The sequence below is a fragment of the Postia placenta genome, assembly GCF_002117355.1.
Source record: "Postia placenta MAD-698-R-SB12 unplaced genomic scaffold POSPLAscaffold_9, whole genome shotgun sequence".
Lineage (NCBI taxonomy): Eukaryota > Fungi > Basidiomycota > Agaricomycetes > Polyporales > Adustoporiaceae > Rhodonia > Rhodonia placenta.
This window is the reverse complement of record NW_020169840.1, coordinates 119,227-136,746: the sequence shown is the minus strand read 5'-3', so window position 1 is coordinate 136,746 and position 17,520 is coordinate 119,227. Positions and strand designations below refer to the sequence as shown.

The 17,520-nt window shown below is 60.3% G+C and overlaps 2 protein-coding genes across 2 annotated transcripts; both read right to left on the bottom strand.

Annotated features, from left to right (window-relative positions):
- Positions 1–238: 238 nt before the first annotated feature.
- On the bottom strand, positions 239–7,919 carry POSPLADRAFT_1047155 (hypothetical protein; the record flags this gene model as incomplete). Its single annotated transcript, XM_024479215.1, has 18 exons — positions 239–469; positions 884–975; positions 1,012–1,126; positions 1,459–1,601; positions 1,743–1,904; positions 2,222–2,415; positions 2,825–2,917; positions 3,107–3,323; positions 3,424–3,554; positions 3,697–3,979; positions 4,033–5,227; positions 5,284–5,423; positions 5,466–5,527; positions 5,995–6,013; positions 6,499–6,989; positions 7,088–7,164; positions 7,406–7,585; positions 7,872–7,919. The coding sequence occupies 18 exons, from the start codon at positions 7,917–7,919 to the stop codon at positions 239–241; spliced, it is 3,873 nt and encodes a 1,290-aa protein (XP_024337581.1).
- A 1,940-nt stretch (positions 7,920–9,859) lies between these two features.
- On the bottom strand, positions 9,860–17,520 carry POSPLADRAFT_1047153 (hypothetical protein; the record flags this gene model as incomplete). Its single annotated transcript, XM_024479214.1, has 21 exons — positions 9,860–10,218; positions 10,412–10,632; positions 10,786–10,899; positions 11,032–11,083; positions 11,428–11,540; positions 12,100–12,131; positions 12,320–12,475; positions 12,664–12,867; positions 13,234–13,414; positions 13,454–13,590; positions 13,680–13,776; positions 13,825–14,016; positions 14,074–14,251; positions 14,290–14,335; positions 14,797–14,878; positions 15,349–15,663; positions 15,724–15,946; positions 15,989–16,118; positions 16,671–16,741; positions 16,922–17,108; positions 17,443–17,520. The coding sequence occupies 21 exons, from the start codon at positions 17,518–17,520 to the stop codon at positions 9,860–9,862; spliced, it is 3,168 nt and encodes a 1,055-aa protein (XP_024337580.1).

The window sequence follows — 17,520 nt, the reverse complement described above, 5'->3', positions numbered from 1 at the left end:
AGAAGGCGCACCGGATTTGTTGCTCTCACGAGAACATGCGACTGGCGGCGGAACATTTTCACGTCAATTTTCACCGCTCCAAAACATTCTTGCGCTCCAAAACCGAGCACCACTACTCTTTGTTTTTACACAGCATCCACACTCATGACTATCATCGGTACTACACCCTAGCCGCTGCTGCGAAGCTGCAGCGGGCGCGCAGAGAGCATTTGACTCTCGTTACACGTGCACCACAGGTTTATGTAAGGGCCTGCTCGTCATTTTCCACGCCCGCATCTATAGAATCCGGTAGGCCGGAGGCATCTGTCCACATTCTGGCGCTCCCGCCGACTCCGTAAACGGTGAACAGGATGCTCAAACGGGTGATGCTGTGCCCCCGACGATCATCGTTGTGCCGACAGGATCGTCGCCTTCGCGGCGGGCTGACTGAGTCGTTCGTCCACCGCATTCCTGCTGGTTGCACGTCCCCCTGATTTTCGCGTATTTCTCGGGCGAAGAAAGCGCACAAAACGCCTTACGCTTCGCTGTGATCGCCGCTAGAATGACGCACGGCGAAGATCTCTGGACGAGGCACTAATAACCGACATGATAGAACTACAAGGCCTGGGCCTAGGCCCTGGGGTTAGACCCTGGGGCATCTAACATACGTCGTTCTTCTCCGCGCGTTGGGCGGTGGGCTTTCCCATATCTCGAACCACTACTTGGGCAGCATTCGCCCTCGCTCACCCAATTGTCGTTGCTCTCCAGGCGATTCACATATTTGCACAGACTCAGAGAAGCGCGGCATCCCCTCTCTTTGTGCCTAGTTGTGCCTAGTCGTACGATCCTCGTCAGCGGCAGAGCCATCCATGTCGATAATCGCAAGGTGTGGTGGTGTATGTACGTGCCCCCCGCGTAGCCTTCCCTCGTGAAGCCCCAGCGTGTGGGGCGCGAGATACAATCGCAGAATCGCATAGCAGACCGTCTTCCTTTCGCCTGCACGTCCATGCTCACTCACATTCCATGACTCACATTCAATCCCCGCGAGCTCCGATGCCCTAGCGCATCGCATCGTGCACACGCGCCGCCAATTACCCGGCCAACTCTCGCACTGGCCTGCCCCTCGCACGGAGCTCGCCCAATACAGCTGCACAACGCACGCGCCGGCGTGGGGGAGAACTAGTGTTAAACTCGGTGCGCAGGCGATGTGTGGGCTCTGGTCGCTAATTGCGGGGTCCCGCCCTTGCCTTCCCCCCGCGCTTTAGCGTGCAGGCATTAGACGTAAAGTCCCCTGGGCGCGCAGGGGGCACGCCTGCGGGCCTTCGACATCTTCTAGTCTGGCGGGAGCAATGTGAGATGATGGGTCAGCCGGCGGCATCCGGGCTTAAGCGTGTGTGGCCTACCGGGACAAAGACGACGCGAGGGACCCCTACGCTTCCTATTTGCGTTCGCAAACGCACAAGGTCGCTGCGGTCGCACACATGCGTGCGTGAGGGATGTATGCGCCGTTGGGCTGGCGCAGGTCAACCATGGTACGTCCATCCCGCCCCACCCCAGAGCGCCGTTAATGTTGAGGGGTCCCGGTGCGCGCGTAGCCTGATCGGCGTACACATTCTCGCACCCTGTCGCAGTCAGCAAACCGTTCCACGGGCTACGCGCACGGCCTGCTCGTGCGCGCGCCTGCTACCGTGGTAGCATGACGTCGCCATGTACATAGGCACAGGATCGGCATTATGTGGGCATACTCAGCACTCGGCACGCACCTCTTCCAGGGACCTCGTAAGTCATCATTGACGGGTGCGGTGCGTGAGACATCCAGACCCTTTCGACGTCACAGAAATGGACTAGGGCACTGGGGGGCTGCGAAGAGTTAGGACACAGGCACGTCTTAGCCGCAGGGTCTTGTATGCTCTCTTGACGACGTCCTGGGGCAGAAGTGCGCTCGGCGTCTTGAGCATGTCTGCATCTGCCAACGTCCGCGGCAAATGATTACGTCGATGCCAGCAGCGAGGAGGTTTAGAGGCTGACGTCGAGGCTGAGCATAGTTGAACAGCCGTCAAAATGTATGGGCAAAGGGAACAAATCGTGTTAGTCGCGATGTCGTGTCCCCCGTCGCGTCTGATAGAATTAGAATTGCACGAGATAACCTCATCTCGGGCGTGCGGGGCATGCTGACGATATGGATGGCGTTTGTCAGGATCCACCGGCCTCACGAAGGGAAAGATGTGAGTGTGGGACGCACCGGTCGAGGCCGGCTTGTGCCAGGCATCTCCTAGCGGGGTCTCGATTCGCCCATCAACATTAGACTCCCAATGAGACGAGTCTGGGGCTTCATGACGGCATGCCCGGCACGGGGAAGCACGCTGTTCGCGAAGCGCATGGCCTGCACCCTTCATCTCAGGGCGCAACGCATGGCGCAGAGACTGCACCGCCAGGCTGGCCGCGGTGTGCTGTGCGCCGGGTCACTGTGTGCGGGCGAAAGCAAGCCAGCCACCGGATAGACGCGCGGGCGGAGTCCCGATGCTGGCCGCCATCTGTCGTTCAAAACCCGCGAATAATATTGAATCGAGATCAGCCTTGGGCGTCTAGATGCACGGATGCAATGTCCGCGAGCGGGCGCTTGGCGCTCGATCACGACGACAACAAGAGCCGACAAGTAGGCTCGTCCATGGGCGTCTATGCATGGCCACCGCCATTAAGTATCGGTATGTTGTTTTTCCTTCTGTCAAGCTTAGCCGCAGCGCAATGGTCCGTGAGGCGAGCATCTTTCGGGGCTCTTCTGTCTGACACTCGCTGTTGATGCTGTTCTGCCGATGGACCGCGACATGTGCTCAGCGGGACAAACCGCAGTGACGCAGAAGGTTGTTGGTGATCGCTTCCTGGAAGCTTATTTGTGGCCTGGTGGCCGTAGAGTGCGACGGAGCACGACGATGTGATACTGCAGCACGTTAGGAGCATCAGTCAGAAGCTGTGATCTGTCCTGATGTCCTCAATCTGCAGGGGGAGGGGGTCAGGTACAGTGAAGCTTTTGATATGGGATACTTACAGCACGGCAGCCCCGCCGCACTGCCCGCGCATATTGAAAATCAACCCAGAGACAGCCGCATCACGACATGGCCGCCCTCACGGTGTGCTGCCCGGCAACGTGGTGTCATCACCACCGCCGGTCGGTAGCAGGGCGACGCTGTACGTACGCAAATCCAGAGTTCCTGACAACGTGCATAATTCTGCGATCCATGCCAGCAACTTATCATTATCAGATAATCCGCACACAGGCGTGTGCGCGAGAGGATGGTGTACAAAGAACATTTTGGCAGTGGCAAAGTTACAGTGTAATCTGTCCGCTGTGTGGCATCATCGTGAAGAATGGGAGAGTGTATGGTGTATATAGAGCGCGCCGCGGGCCCGCCGCGCGTTCGTCTATCCAAGAAGCTCGTTACTTACATCTGCCGTTTTCGTGCACCCCTCGAAAACCGACGCACCCCGTCTGCGTCTCGCCGCACCCGCCCCGTCCTGGTCCTGCTTTCGTCGACCGCTGCATTCTCCGCTCGCAGTGGGTGGAGGACGTGAGTCCTCTTAACACTGCCGGTTGCGCAGCGGGCGTGCCGAGCAGGCTCGGTCCCGTCCCTGAAATATGTTTCGCGCTGGGATCAGCGCCGGAGTCGCCGCATGGCGGTGGCTGCGTCAAGACGTCAGAAGAAGCACGCCGTCGCGTACGACTCCGGCCTGCGGTTCCACGAGAGCGCGCCGGTGGCCACGCCGTGCGCGCCGCCGCTCGCGTACTCGCCGTACTCCTGCGTGCAGCGCGGGTGCTGGGGCGCAGGCGCACGGATCGGCATGGCGCTGCGGTAGTCGCGCTCCGCGTGCAGCGCGTGGTGAGGCTGGTGCTGATGCTGGTGCTGCGCGTGGAGGGAGTGCGCGTGCGCGTGCGCGTGCGAGTGCGAGTGCGAGTGCGATTGCGATTGCGATTGCGCGGACTGAGCTTGGGGCGCGCGGAAGACTGTGGGTGAGAGCGTCAGTGGAATATGCATGCGGGAGGTGAACGAGACGCACCGGACAGCGGCTGCGCGGAATACGCGGACGTGTGCTGCTCTGGCTGGGCGTAGCTCGTGCTCCAGGCGAGGGATTGCGCGGGGGTCATGAGCGGCTCGAACGCGGCGTCCTCCGCGGCGTCCTGCTCGAACGATTCGTACGTCGCAGTCGTGTCGACGCGGGGCACCCACTTCTCCTCGGGCTCGTCGTTGAGGGGGTAGCGCATGGGGCTGAGGGAGCGCGCCGACCACGACGGGGATGGGGGGACGAGGGGCACGTCGAGGTGCGCCTGCCACTCGAAGAGGAGGGGCTCCTCGCGGAGGGGCCCGACCTCGATGCCGGTGGGGGCGGCGGTGACGGCGGCGGAGCGGATGCCGTTGTGCATGGCGAAGGGGTCGAGGCGGAAGGAGCTCATGAGGGCGCGCATGGCCTTGCACGCGTGGGTGGCGCGGAGGGGGACCTCGGGCATCGTCTCGAAGGCCGGGCCTGCGGACGCGGGGGAGCAACCGGCGGGCGGCAGCTCGAAGATGAAGCCGCCATCGGAGTCCTCCTCGGACTTGACGCGGGCGGGAGACGCGGGGGGCGCGGGGGCCGGCGTGGTTTGGAACGGCGACTCGGGGTCTACGATGTAGAGAGCAGAAGACCAGGAGGCTCGGCCGAAGGTGGGGACGGGGGCGGGGTCTGGGTTGGGGTCGTGCGTGGAGAGGGGGAGGTAGGCACGGGTAGAGGCGGGGGCGCGGAGGGAGTCTACGAGGGCGGGGCGGTCGTAGTCGGCGGAGTACGGCATGACGGGAGGCGAGGAGGAGGAGTAGGAGGAGAGAGAGTCGACACTAGGAAGGGGAGAGTAGGAGGCTGGGAAGGACGGCTGCCAGTGAGAGTGCGTGCGCGAGGAGGACGTGTACTGGCTGTCGGCGGCGGGGTACGCGTGATCGGCGGGGGCGGCCTGGGCGCCGCTGAAGTAGCCGGACATGGAATACATCGGGGGTGCGTCAGAGTATGACGTGAAGGAGGCCATGGACGGCAGCGCACGCTCCGTGCTCGGCGCAAACGAGGAAAGCGACATCGGGCGGGGACAGGATCGGCGCGGGCCGATCGGAACGAGATGACGAGTGGGAGCGTTGACGTTGGCGAGGGCGAGTGGATAGCAGGGGACGGACGGTGGACGGCAATGGAGCAGCTCGAATGCCGGGTTTATGAACCCAGTCTGCGCGATGCCCTGCCCGCACCCGACATACGCGACAGATTAGGGGTTTGCATTTTCCCGCAATCAACTAGATCGTCTTCGCCTCGCGACTTCTCGGTGCCATCGCGCTCCCAAGGGTCTCCCTCCTCAACGCGCCCTGCCCCAGTCCATATATGGCAGCCGTCCCAGTGGGATCCGCATGCTTTGGCCTTGTTTACGAGCTTCTCCCCTGCCCCGCAGAGTCACCCCCATTCTGGTTGTGCCAACTTACCCAATTTGTCCGCTAAATATGCCTCCGCGATCACCCGCTTGGCACTCCGACTCCGCGGCCACCTCCAGCAAAAACGAAAATCGTCATATAGCTCCTCCAACTAGCTCCACCTATATCCTTGATCTCGATGGTGCCAACAATATCGACATATCGGATCTCGTTGTCTGATTTCACCGCCGTTCCATGCTGCCAACTCGACGGCCGACGATCTGGCATGCAGAAATATCCGCTCTTGGACGGTTCCCTCCCGATATCGGTCCATGATACGCTACCGACACTTCGATGTGCCGACCTGCCGGGAGCCAGGTACTAGGCGCGATAATCCACCGCTGCACATGTATGCTGCCCGTAAACCGTGCCCACCCACGGTCACTGCAGCGTCTTCTGGCACGTCGCGCGCGGCCCCACCGCACCCGTGATAGCATCCGGCGCGCATCCACTCGCGAACCCCCACCCCTAAGTTGGTGCATATTCCGGCATCGTGATTGTCGCACGAGCTGTCAAAACCTTCATACGAGTGCATGCTCACGTAGCCATGCCCTCCAGGGCTTTAGTCAAGATTCAGCACGCTAGCTGAACCCAAACCTAGCACCAGGGCCAGTGTTTCCTCTGCGTCTGTTTCTCGGATGATGCCGCACATGCCCTGTCTACAATCGACGCGCGAAAACCAGCGCCAAATCCGAGCTGCCAGAGATCTGTTCGAAATTGACCTCGCCATCTATACGCAGATGCCTTCCTTCGTTGTATGCGCATGCGTGAGGGCGATCGCGCTCTGTGTCCATCTCCGGCGTTTGCGCGCTCGTCATTCAATCACAAGTGTAGATGCATTTGATACTGCCCCGTCACGCGCACGTCTTGCCTTGCCAGGCACGCCAGCCCGAGCGCAGAGACCCGCCTACCCATCGCGTCGCGCCTCTGCGCACCGGTTGCGGACGGTCGCGAATCCTCAGCGCGACCGTCCTCACGTATGGCATTCCCTGTGCTGCGCGGACGCGAAGCCCCCCCTCTGTGATGTTTTACATAAAACGCGCACCACCCCTGCCGTGACATAGCGCGATCGCCCTCTCCGCACCGTGAGTCGTGCGCTGCAAATCCGCCCGCGAACTCGCCCACTCTCGTCCTAGCCGCGCCGCAAGGCTCCCGCACCCTCCGCCCCCCTGGGCCCGCCTTCCCCGCTTCGCCACGCCAACTGCCTGGCCTGCAGGTGATCTGCGGCCAGACCCCCGGCGCACGTCGAGCCTCCAGCTCAGGGCGGCGGCAAGGCGAGACGCGTCACCGCAGCGGATGGGCGCAGTGCTTCGACGTGCGCAGCCGACGATCGAGCCCTGCCCCGGTCCACCCTTCTTGGCGCACGCTATCCCCCTGCGCGCCGCTTCCTGGCTCGCTTGCCGCGCTCTGTTCGCTGTGTTTGTGCGGGCGGGCGAGCCCGGTGGAGGGTCGGCCTCGTCAGACAGGCTTCGCTGTGTCACCTCGCGATCGCGCGGGGGCCCCCCCCGGAATGGCCGGAGGTCGATGGGTACCATCCTGCCCCGATGTCGCATTTGCAGAGCCATACGCGTGCGCACGTGCTGGCAGGAAGCGCCATCGCTCGCTGGGAGGGGCAGGGGAGGGGCCACGCGCACGCAGCGTATGTATTGGTGGACCGTGCGAGGGGACTGGCCAAGGCCACGGAAATGGCTCGAGAACGATGCGAATCATTCTGCGAAGCAGGGAGAGTTTCATTCCCACCGTGTGCGTGCGCCTGCTGAGCTCCGTTGCGTGGGCCTCATGACGAGTGCATCCTAATTCTGCGCCAAGCCTGGGGGACTACAAGAGATCTGTGGCGCTGCGCTGCTGCTGGCAGCACTCAATCTTGCCAGCATCAGGGTGCCATGCATCCGTGCTGGACAGGCACAGCATGGTGAGGGAGGTTGCGATGCGGGCTGTGTGTCTGTGCCTACCTCGCGCGGGGTTTGCGTGGCGGCGAGGACGATGTCGATGAGTTCGTCTATGCATCTATGTGGACCCGAGGCCGGCCACAGTTGATGCTCGCTCGTGTTGGTGTTCGTCGTGATGATTGTCCTCGCCACCGCCAAGGGCGTACGCTGCATGACCGCGACCGCCAGTCGCTCGGCGCGTATCTCTGTTCCCCCAACGACATCAGACCACCTGATACTTCAAGCTCCTATACACGCTTCCCCACCGGGATCCTCGCGCGTGTACCACGGGGCGAGTATCATCGCGCGAACGAACTCCCGCAGGAGGGCCGATCGCACGTACGGGGCCCGGGGAAACGGCGGCAGGCACCCCAATCTCCTATCTCATTGTGTGGTGGGGAAGAAGCATACGCATACTGTCAATGTCAGCCAGATCCGGTGGACGTCGCCAGATCATAGGTGTTCACATCTCACACGGGATCGCCGGGACCACTCCGTCCCGTGCGTCCGCGACCAAGCGGAGGCTCTTGCAGAACATCGTGCAGGCCTCGGGGTGTGTGCGGTCGCGCTAGACCTCATCGTGCCGTGTCTTTCGGTGCATTTGCGAAGCCGGAGCAGTGGTCAAGCATGAGGTGACGGATGGCTGGCGGACGTCCCGTAAGCGCCCGCTTCGCGATCCGCGGCCTCCAAGAACGTGACCGCGTGAAGTCAGTAGCCTTCGGTGTGTGAGACTGCCTCGCGCCAGTGCGGAGACCAATCACCCAGCTGTTCACGGCGCGTGATCCGGATCTGGCACATCGTCGACGTATATCTCGCGCCCGGAGGAATTTCGACGCGCGTTATCGCCAGATCGCCGGCAACGCAGGGGGGACCCCGCCGTACCCTGCGCTGCAAGTGCGTTGGTTGCTGCGTCGTCGGCGGTGGGCACGTTCGTCGAATGCGGAAGGCGCTGTGCGTGTTTTTGCAGCGAAGGTTCCGGAACCGCGGTGCCTGTTGTCCCGCGCGGCTCATAGGCCAGGGAGGCGTTCTGATAGCATGCCTGAGGCTATCGGATTGAAGCTTCCGTAGCCACGGGCCATGGGTGGGCACCTGCGCCTGGCGACTGGTCGCTCGTCGCTCGGAACACTGGGCTACTGGGCTACGACGCGCAATGGACCGGCCGCGCAGTGCGACCATTGCAGCACGCGTGTTCACCTGAATTTCCCATCGACGCCCCTCGCCCGGTCTCCTGCCCTTTAACCTTATGCACAATGACTAATGGACGTCGAGCAGACGTTTCCGGGGCGATGGTGCCGAAATTGACGTCGAGGAAGCTTGGTCGCTCGCGGGGTACGACCTGCACCAGTGGGCTTGCCTTATCAGCACGTAAATCTAGGTACGTGCCGCCCATTTCCATTATTCGCTCTGCGTTCCACTGCCGCTGGCCTCGGACTCTGACGTTACGTGTTGCCCGACATTCAGCCTCTCGACTGCTCGTTGAGTCGCGCCAGGCACCCTGAGTACCTATAGGCATCCTTCTTTCCCTCCGAGGGTGCGGCGCGGTCCTCAGCGGCTTCTGTGTTCCCACCCGACACGAGCTGTCGAGCGACTTTATTGCGCGCGCATACATGCGCGACGGGACATGTCGTCCCGCGACATCTTGCACAAAAGCATGTACATCCTATCGCGATCCGCCAGGCGATGCAGACTAAGGTTCGCCCATCCCCCGGGCCACTGTCGTGATCAATATCAAGGCGTCCGGCGGTGGTCGTGGCGACAATGTCGGTGGCACTCGGACCCAGGCCGCGGATCGAGTGCGCATCGATCCGAGAAGCGTCAGCCGCGGCCACGCCAAGGGCGGTCGGGAGGGCGCCGCGTCCAGCGTTCCTTCTTGGCACCGCTCCCTTCAGCCACGCATGCCGACACGACGTTATCGCGACAATATGATTTAACGGTGCGACGATTTGTCTGCTGCCTCTTGGTGGCATTAGCCCCCGCCACGACCCCGGGCTCGACCGAGACCACCGCGGTGGCCTAGGCTTGAAGGGCGCACCATTGATATGCTGACGGCAGCCCCAGCGACAGCCGCCGAGTGACAGATCTCGTCCGATTAACAACTCTCGCTCGTTTGCCGCGCGGTAAGTACGATTTTCCTGGATGCAAATAATTACCGCATACGGCCGCATAATGTACATTGGCATGCTGGCATCTGTCCCTGCACCGCGAAGCTGTCATGATTGAACCCTGTCGTAACTGTAATCCAAAATCCGACGGCATGTGTTCGCCACCTTCCGCGCTGCAGCCAGTGTCTGCGCTTGAGGACGCTCGGGGGTTGCGCTGGACCATGTTAATAGTGATTCGTGCTCAGCAAGGGGTGATGGGATGTACGCCTACGAGCGTTTGCATATCGCTACAGAGGACCATCCACGCGATCGTAATGCGCGGCGAGCGACCTAGGCACGGTTCAGCGTATGCGCTTGAAAGGTAATATTTAAGCTTTCACAAGGAGTTGAGGAGGTACCGGGGCGTTGTCGTGCGTGCGATCATGGGGACCGCAAGCACGCGATGCGACGTCCGCCACGTCCGCCAACCCCATTTCTCCCGGGGGATGGTGACATAAACGTGGGCGTGGCGAGCCCCTGGCCGACGGCTGGCATCAGAACAGGCATCCGCCACCGGTAACTTGTACGTGAGACTCACAAGTCGGCGGGGCACGATCGCCTGGCTCATGCACGCAGTGTGTTTAGAGCTCTCTGGCATTTTTGACAGGCCTACAGGGTCCGACTCCACCCGGGCGGTCGGTGCGTGCGCCAAACTCGCAGAAAGCATTGTCCCCGCAGATACAATGTAGATTTGCGCTGTAAAGCGGGTGCTCATTCACGCTGAGTAAAAATGTCGAATCACATGAGGCGTGGAGCGTGGAGCGCGGAATTTCATTTGCAACTCCGCGAATTTCGAGGTAAGATGGAACGAGAGATGGGCGGCCGAGAAGATGCACAGCGGCAATGCAGCTCGCGAGCAGATCTCGTGAATTCGGACGTGAATTCCCACCGGGTGCAGCGATTACTGCTACCGGGCCAAGCTTGTACCGACGACGGAAGCGATCGGAGGCAGCCACCGTCACCGACAACCACAGCCCCTGCGATTCGCTATGTAGACGTCGGGACTGCGATGCACGCGCTGACGCGTCGCGTATAGCGCCAGTATTCCAGAACGACTCGGTGGCAGCGCCGGTGGACGTGATCCATCTCGAGGCGACCGATGGCAACACTCTGGAAGCAGGACACACAGACAGATGCTGTTGATAGCAGCGGATGGCTCGCTTGGCCTCGGCCACGATGGACGAGAGTGGCGACCTGAAACGGTGCGGAAATGTACTATGAGCAGGAACGGTCCGTGGGAAGGGGACCATCAAATGGACACACCGACACATGGGTCCACCTCCAGATCGCGCCTCATGTCCGTGTGCGTCGAGCACTGAGGCCATCTGCTGAGCGAAGCCATCACGCGATATTGATGCTCGACTGTATTGATGCGCGCTACGATGAGGTCGGCGCACCCGTCCATTGCCACTGTTCAATAAGCTACATCTAACAATTAATTATCATGATCTCGAAAGACGGGCTGACATGTGGCTGACGTCCGAGGATCACGATAAATCAGCCACACACGGTGTCCGGAGGCCAAAGGAGTCGGACGCGCAGGTGTAGCCCAGGCCAGCCGCTACACATGCAATCACTGGTGTTCCACGCTAGTTAATTGCTTTTGCTGATATGACTGCATTGCGAAAGAAAATTTGGTGCATTTTCCCCGACACTTGGCAGGCCGGCATCAATCACTATCCAGTGAATCAGACCGTAGAGAAGACAGATAAGATAAACACTCGTACGACTAGGTATGTGAGCCTTCCCTTTTTGCCATGGCAGATTCACGAAGGTCTGATAACAGAGCAGGGTGGAGGTCGCGCGCGGTTCGTGATCGCATTCGATCCACCGGCGTGAGGGATAGAGGCCAAACGGGGCCGCGGACATGCCGTCTGTTATCTGGTCTCGAGTGGTACGTCTTACGTCGAAGTGCTTGGCGCAGCTTCTGCACAGGCTCTTGGTGGCCGGCGCGGAGCTTTCGAGGAGGGCCGGTGCCACGGACACCGAGGATCACGACAGTAAAGACAGCTTTCGTCCTGGAGAGTGATGGAATGTTGTATTGAATGGTAATAATACAGTCCGGACTGCCCTCTCGTGGTGTTCGATGCGCTGCACGTGGTCACAGCTTGTCACTGTGCTGCGTTGACAGCCATGCAACAGAACGGCCTCACGGGAGTGCGCCACCGAAGACGGCTCCGGCCTTCAAGTTATTCCCGAGGCCGGCCAGAACGAACAGAACATTCCCGCGGTCACGGTGTTGGCATTGCATATTACGCCTGGCCACCGTACGTGAGCTTCCTGCTTTCGTCGGGTGGACAGAGCTTACCCCCGTAGAGAATGGTGCGGCGGAAGATTGTACTTCCGCCAGCGCAAAGTGTGGACATTCGTGTGGACAAACTAAAACACGAAGGCCACATGGAAGGTCCGGATCATCGCAGCGCCCTAAGGTTCGGCGCGGAAACAGACAGTCCTTATTAGGTCTGACGCGCCTCAGCGCACAGTGATCCCTCATATGTACAGGTCAACAGAGACAGGATGACGACGATCGTGTGCTTACCAAGTCGGGTTCAAGCTGGACGTCATTCGGGACCGTACTGTTGCTGGTCAATCTTCATTGGAGGTGAAGCCTGAAAATAGAACAAGTGTTTGAGAAAGGTAGCGCCATGCCCTACCATGCGGACAAGAAAATAAAATACTCGGCTGATGCTGCATCTGATACGCAGTGGCCAATGCACCGGACCTCGCGATGAATAACGTGCCCGCACCTAGCGACCAAAGCGCTATGTTTGGCATCACGGCGGCTACAATGGCACACCCTGAGCCGTCTCAACACAATCCACTCGCATGTCCTGGCATCCTGGTGCACAGTCGGGTGCGTGTATGCACCTGCCTTCTGCTTTGATTCCCCCGTCTCGATGATGACGATACAGATTGTAGCGACTGCGACGAACGACCTCGAAGGCAAAGCGCTCTGCAGGGCACGAAGAATGATGGTATGTTCAACGGCAGACTCTCAGCGACCGGCTGCCTGCCGCAGCTTACAACCCGTATGACAGCGGTCCGCACCCCGCCCACCAACAGTACAACAAAACCTCCATATGCTGAAAGAAATGCCTGCAAATCGCCTAGGCGCACTCCACTAACAGCATCCCGACAAACTTTACGCCGGCTAGTAATCTGGTCGCAGGTCATTTGCAGGATGCCGCCATACTCTCCGCCGCTGACGTGCCTTGCATTGACGAGATACACGAACTGTGGATACCTCCGTATGTCAATGCACCACCAACTTCCATGGAAGCCGGAGTCTCTGACGTCTCCTCGACGCCGCGGAAGCACTAGGAAGGCCGACAGGTAACGCGAGCTCTACCGGCGGGGCAGAGGTTTCGAACGAAGACGAAGACGACACGATACGCTCATGAGACCTGCTCGCAAGACCTCAAGATGTTGTCCCGGGCCACGGTTCACACATAACACGGCGCCATGCCGATGTCTTATGCTCTGGCACGATGGTTGCGTCACCGCCCCGTCTGCCCAACAAAAGAAGCCAGCTATCCTCGAACGCCGTGCGGGGGTCGCTCCAGGATCGAATGCGGACGACTCTCAATCTAACGCATGGCGCCGCCGCAGAGTTGTGCCGCTACGGCAACAGCAGGCGTAAAGCGCCTGCTGTGGCTTCTACCGATACCGGATGCAATGCAATCCCACGCAAGCAACCGTTCTGTAATGCACGCGAGGGTGCGGTAGTGCGGCGAGGTAGTCCTGCGCTTCGTGCGGGAGGGGGCCCGGGCGTCGTTCGGGGAGGAACATCGTGCCCATGGACGGTGAACCCAGCCGCGATGTGTGCCGCCAGCCGGCCCGGAACGAAGAAACCCTCATGCCATGCTGATCGCTAAGCCTCGGCGGACGGGCTCTGAGATGCCCGTAAGATCGCTGTCTGACTAGGACGAACACTACTGCGTATCGGGTGCTGTACCCGGCGTCTCGGACCCTACGCTGCCAGGAACGCTTCATCGCTACCAGGCCTCCGGCATCGAGACTATCCGCTGTGCAAGGAAAGATCGTTCTTCCGCCTTGACCGCCCTGCCCCTGTTGGCCGTCGAGCTGTAGACGTGACGAGGGGGACTAGCGGCTAGACCACAACTGCGATGCCCACGAGAAATATGCGAAGCACGCACGGACCGTCGGCATGCGCGTAGAGCAGCACACGCCGCCACAAGCCTTGCGACGACGCCATCCGGGTCTGCGAGACGACGCCGTCCAATATGCACGTTCCTGGCGTTGCGTCGACAGCAAGTGGCCTAGCGGCCGCAGCAAACCTACAGCTTATCGCCAGTCACGCGCCCCGACCGCGAAGGCGTGTCGGGTGCTGAGTGCTCACACGGCGTTCCAAGGCACAGGTACATCGCCGCTCTAATAGTTACTGACGGCGCACCAACACGCCGGCGTGTGCTCCGCTCCGCGAAGCGTACGGGGAACGCAGACGGCTGGCTACCGGGCATACGGCTGTCCAATCTGCGGCAGCGACGTGTAATATCTCTGCGATGTCCGAAGACGAAACTATATCAGAACCCGTGCACGACCGTGTTCGCCGAGACAGTCTGCGCCAGCGGAGCCGGCGACTTGGACTGTCGAGAGTTCTGGGGCGGCGGTCCCTGAGAAGGGCCGCTGTGATAATTTTTCCCACCGCCGCCCCCAGGGGCAAAACTATTCCTGTCCCCACGCAAGGTACCTTCCGGCAGTTCGATGACTATGGGTAGCGTTGAGGAAGTGGGTGTCATCACGTACGGCTGGCGAACGCGAAGTGAAGTCCAGCAGCGAAGACACGGACGATCTATGGAAAAATGTGTCAACGCAGCTCCCTGCTTCGGAGCATGGCAAAGGAAGGGGGGTCGCTGCCCGATGACCCACCCGAGAACGCGTAATGCGACAGCGATTCAAGACGGGGAGCGGTCACATTGTGGGGGTCCCATGTCCCTCAGCAGGACGACGAGGCTGAAATGTCTGGGGCCCTTCGTTCGCAGCCATCGGGGGATTATTGTCCAGCCGAGCGCTGATGTACAGACCTGCCGCTGAGCGGCATATGAAATTGCGGCCAGCTCCATGATCCCGTACCGGAGTGTGGCAGCTCGCCACACACGCGCTCAAGAAGACGTAATGCCACTTGATGGGGCTTGACCCTACGCACTCCGGAGGGTTCACAGGACGGCAGAGTTTGATGCTGCTCTCCGCGGCCGTACAATGACACGCAAAGGTTGGCATTCGATGGGGTGTTTGGAAGTGCTGTTTGCGTACCTCACCAGACAACCGACCGCCACCGACAGTGTGGAGAAAGGCAATGGACTCCGTAGCGTTGTAGCCAGCTAGGCGATATTGCCTGAGATAACACCAGAATCATTTTAAAGATCAGTTGATCACGACCTCCGATCACTAACTAGCGGGCCCAATGTTTGCCCCAACGTCAAGAGAATGCAGTACTGTGAACTGACCGCGACAATCTCCTGGAAATATCTGCTATCGACGGGCAAGTATACAGGCAGGGACCTGCCGACAGATTGCTCAAGCCTATGGAAGAGGCCGTTGCTCGGCGGGGACATCAGACTTGAGCTTGACGGGAGAGTGTTTGGCCGCTGTAATAGTGACAGAGGGAAAGCTGGAAGAGCGTGGTCACTGACTGGAGAGAGGGGACGAAGGACACGCGTCCACGTACGATATATAGCTAGGCCGAGTGGCAGGCTTTGCAAAATCCCAAGACCAGATTCTCGGGCGTCGGCCTACGGCGCCCAGCACCTGTCCGCATGCTAGCCGCCAGCCGCGAGCGCGGCGTCTGACCAGCGCGCGACCCACGACCTGCACATGCTCTTGCGGACGTCCAACTGCTCTGTGTTGAGGCCGCCGGCGGCGACAGGGAGCGCGCCCTTGACCGCGCCGTCGGGCAGGCGCTCTTCCCATACGAGCCCCACCGCTTCGGCAATCTGCAGGAAGTGGTCGCACACGTGGGGAGGCGTGTACGTGCCCGCGGCGACGTACGCGCGGGCTCCGGGAGCGCGGCGGAGGAGGCCGGCGAGAGAGGCGAGGAGGGCGTCATGCGCCCGGTCAAAGTGCAGCAGGTCGGACAGGATGACGGTGTCGAAGCCGTCGTGCCCGGCCGGAAGCAGCGCCCTGCGTGCGAACGTGAGGATCGCGTGGAGAAGACCGCCGGGTGGGGACAGGCAGACTCACAGCAGCGGAGCGACGTCCTGCCCCCACTCATATCCGCGGTAGTGCACTCTGCACCCGTCGGAAATCGCCTGCTCGTTCCTCTCCACGTTTTTCTCAAGGTTGCCCAGGATCGTGGCGTCCGGATAGTCGGTGATCACGACCAGACGGCAGCGGCGACAGTGTCGACGACAGAAGCGAGGGGAGCACACATCCGGCCCCGAGTTCGACGACTGCCAGGGATATGCTGATTTCTGCGGTCGCCGGCTTCATCGCATACAAAACTCACTGCTCTGGCCACTCAATGGAATGAGCCCCCGCTCAATCTGCTCTGCGAGCAAAAGGGACGGTGAAATAGATGATCGGCGAGCAGTGTGTTGGCCTAGAGATGCTGGGTTATTCAGACATTCGTCCTTGAGCTAGCTACGCATGCCTATTCACCTCGCCTACCTAACACACACGCCCGTCAATCCTATTATAAATCACCCTGACTGAAAGACGACCGACTCTACCTTGGGTGCGACGGTCAGAACAAGCTGTCCGTAGTGAATTGTACCGTCGTCGTCCAAGACGTCGCCAAATAGCGCTGCCGTGATTCGAGCACGTCGTCCATCGTGGTGGCCAACGTCGAAGACGATAAGGCGATCACGGAAGCCGGCGCATCAATTGATCGGCGAGGGCAGTCGTCTACAACCGTATTAGGAAGGCCCCACGCTGAGATCAGGTATAGGCTTTCATCTACTAGCCCCCACGGCCCACGGTCTTCACACGACACACACCCACGTCAGATAACGCTCAGGGACAGGGAACAATGGCAGAGGCCGCGGAGGTCGTTTTGATCGCGTATTTGGACTCTACTGGAGCGAACACATATAACGAGGAAGGCTGAAGCAACGAGGATCGCAGCACTGATCTGCTCGGACCAGCCGCGGAGTTTCGCTCCTGGTACTACTAGTATTCAGGCTACATACAGCGGCTAGATACGCGATACGCGCGTCACCAGCACTCTCCCATGTATCATCACTACCATGGTGCTCTGAAGCTATGATTCACCGCAGACCCTCCGGAGATCTGTGCATTGCAGACAGTAAAGCTATCGTCAGCGCCAGACACAACAGCACACGCACCTCCTGGTTGATCAGCCTGTGCACGTGGCACAAGTCTGTCGGAAACTTGGTCAGTACGTGACGTCGCGCGGAGGGCGAGACAGGAGAAGACGCACAGTCGAGGTACGACATAGCGGCATTGTTCTGGTCCTCGACAAGCATGTCGCTGAACTCGATCTCCGCGGCGTCCATGTTCCGCCGCGCTATCAGGAATCTCGGCGTCCACCCGCGCTGTGCGCGCCGGTGCGCGAAGATGTTGTGCACCTGCATCGACAGCCGCGTCGGGAGACGTGGGAGCTGTGTCTGTGTCAGGAGGCACGAGGCATCTCAGCAGCGGTTCTAGATTTTCGGATAGGAGAAGCCACTGACGAGATACATGTCGACCTTGTAGAAACAAACATTGGTGTTGGGTTCGAACAGCAAGTGTGAAGGTTTACGGAAGTGAGTGGCATGGGAGAAGATCAAATATGAAGCAGTTTGTCTCGTCCTCGGGGCGGGGAGGCAAATGCGCGAAGTAATTACATGTGGGAACTCTTATCTAAATCAGGTACGTAGTAACAAGGCACTATCGTGCTGCAGCGCGGCATGTTGGTGAGCTGGTAGTTGGGCATGTGCTCGCCCGGTTGTTCCAACAGACCTGCATGAATTTGTTGACGTTAAACAAGTCCTTCAGCAGCTGTGGTGAGGCATCTGACCCAATCCAGAGAACCAACAT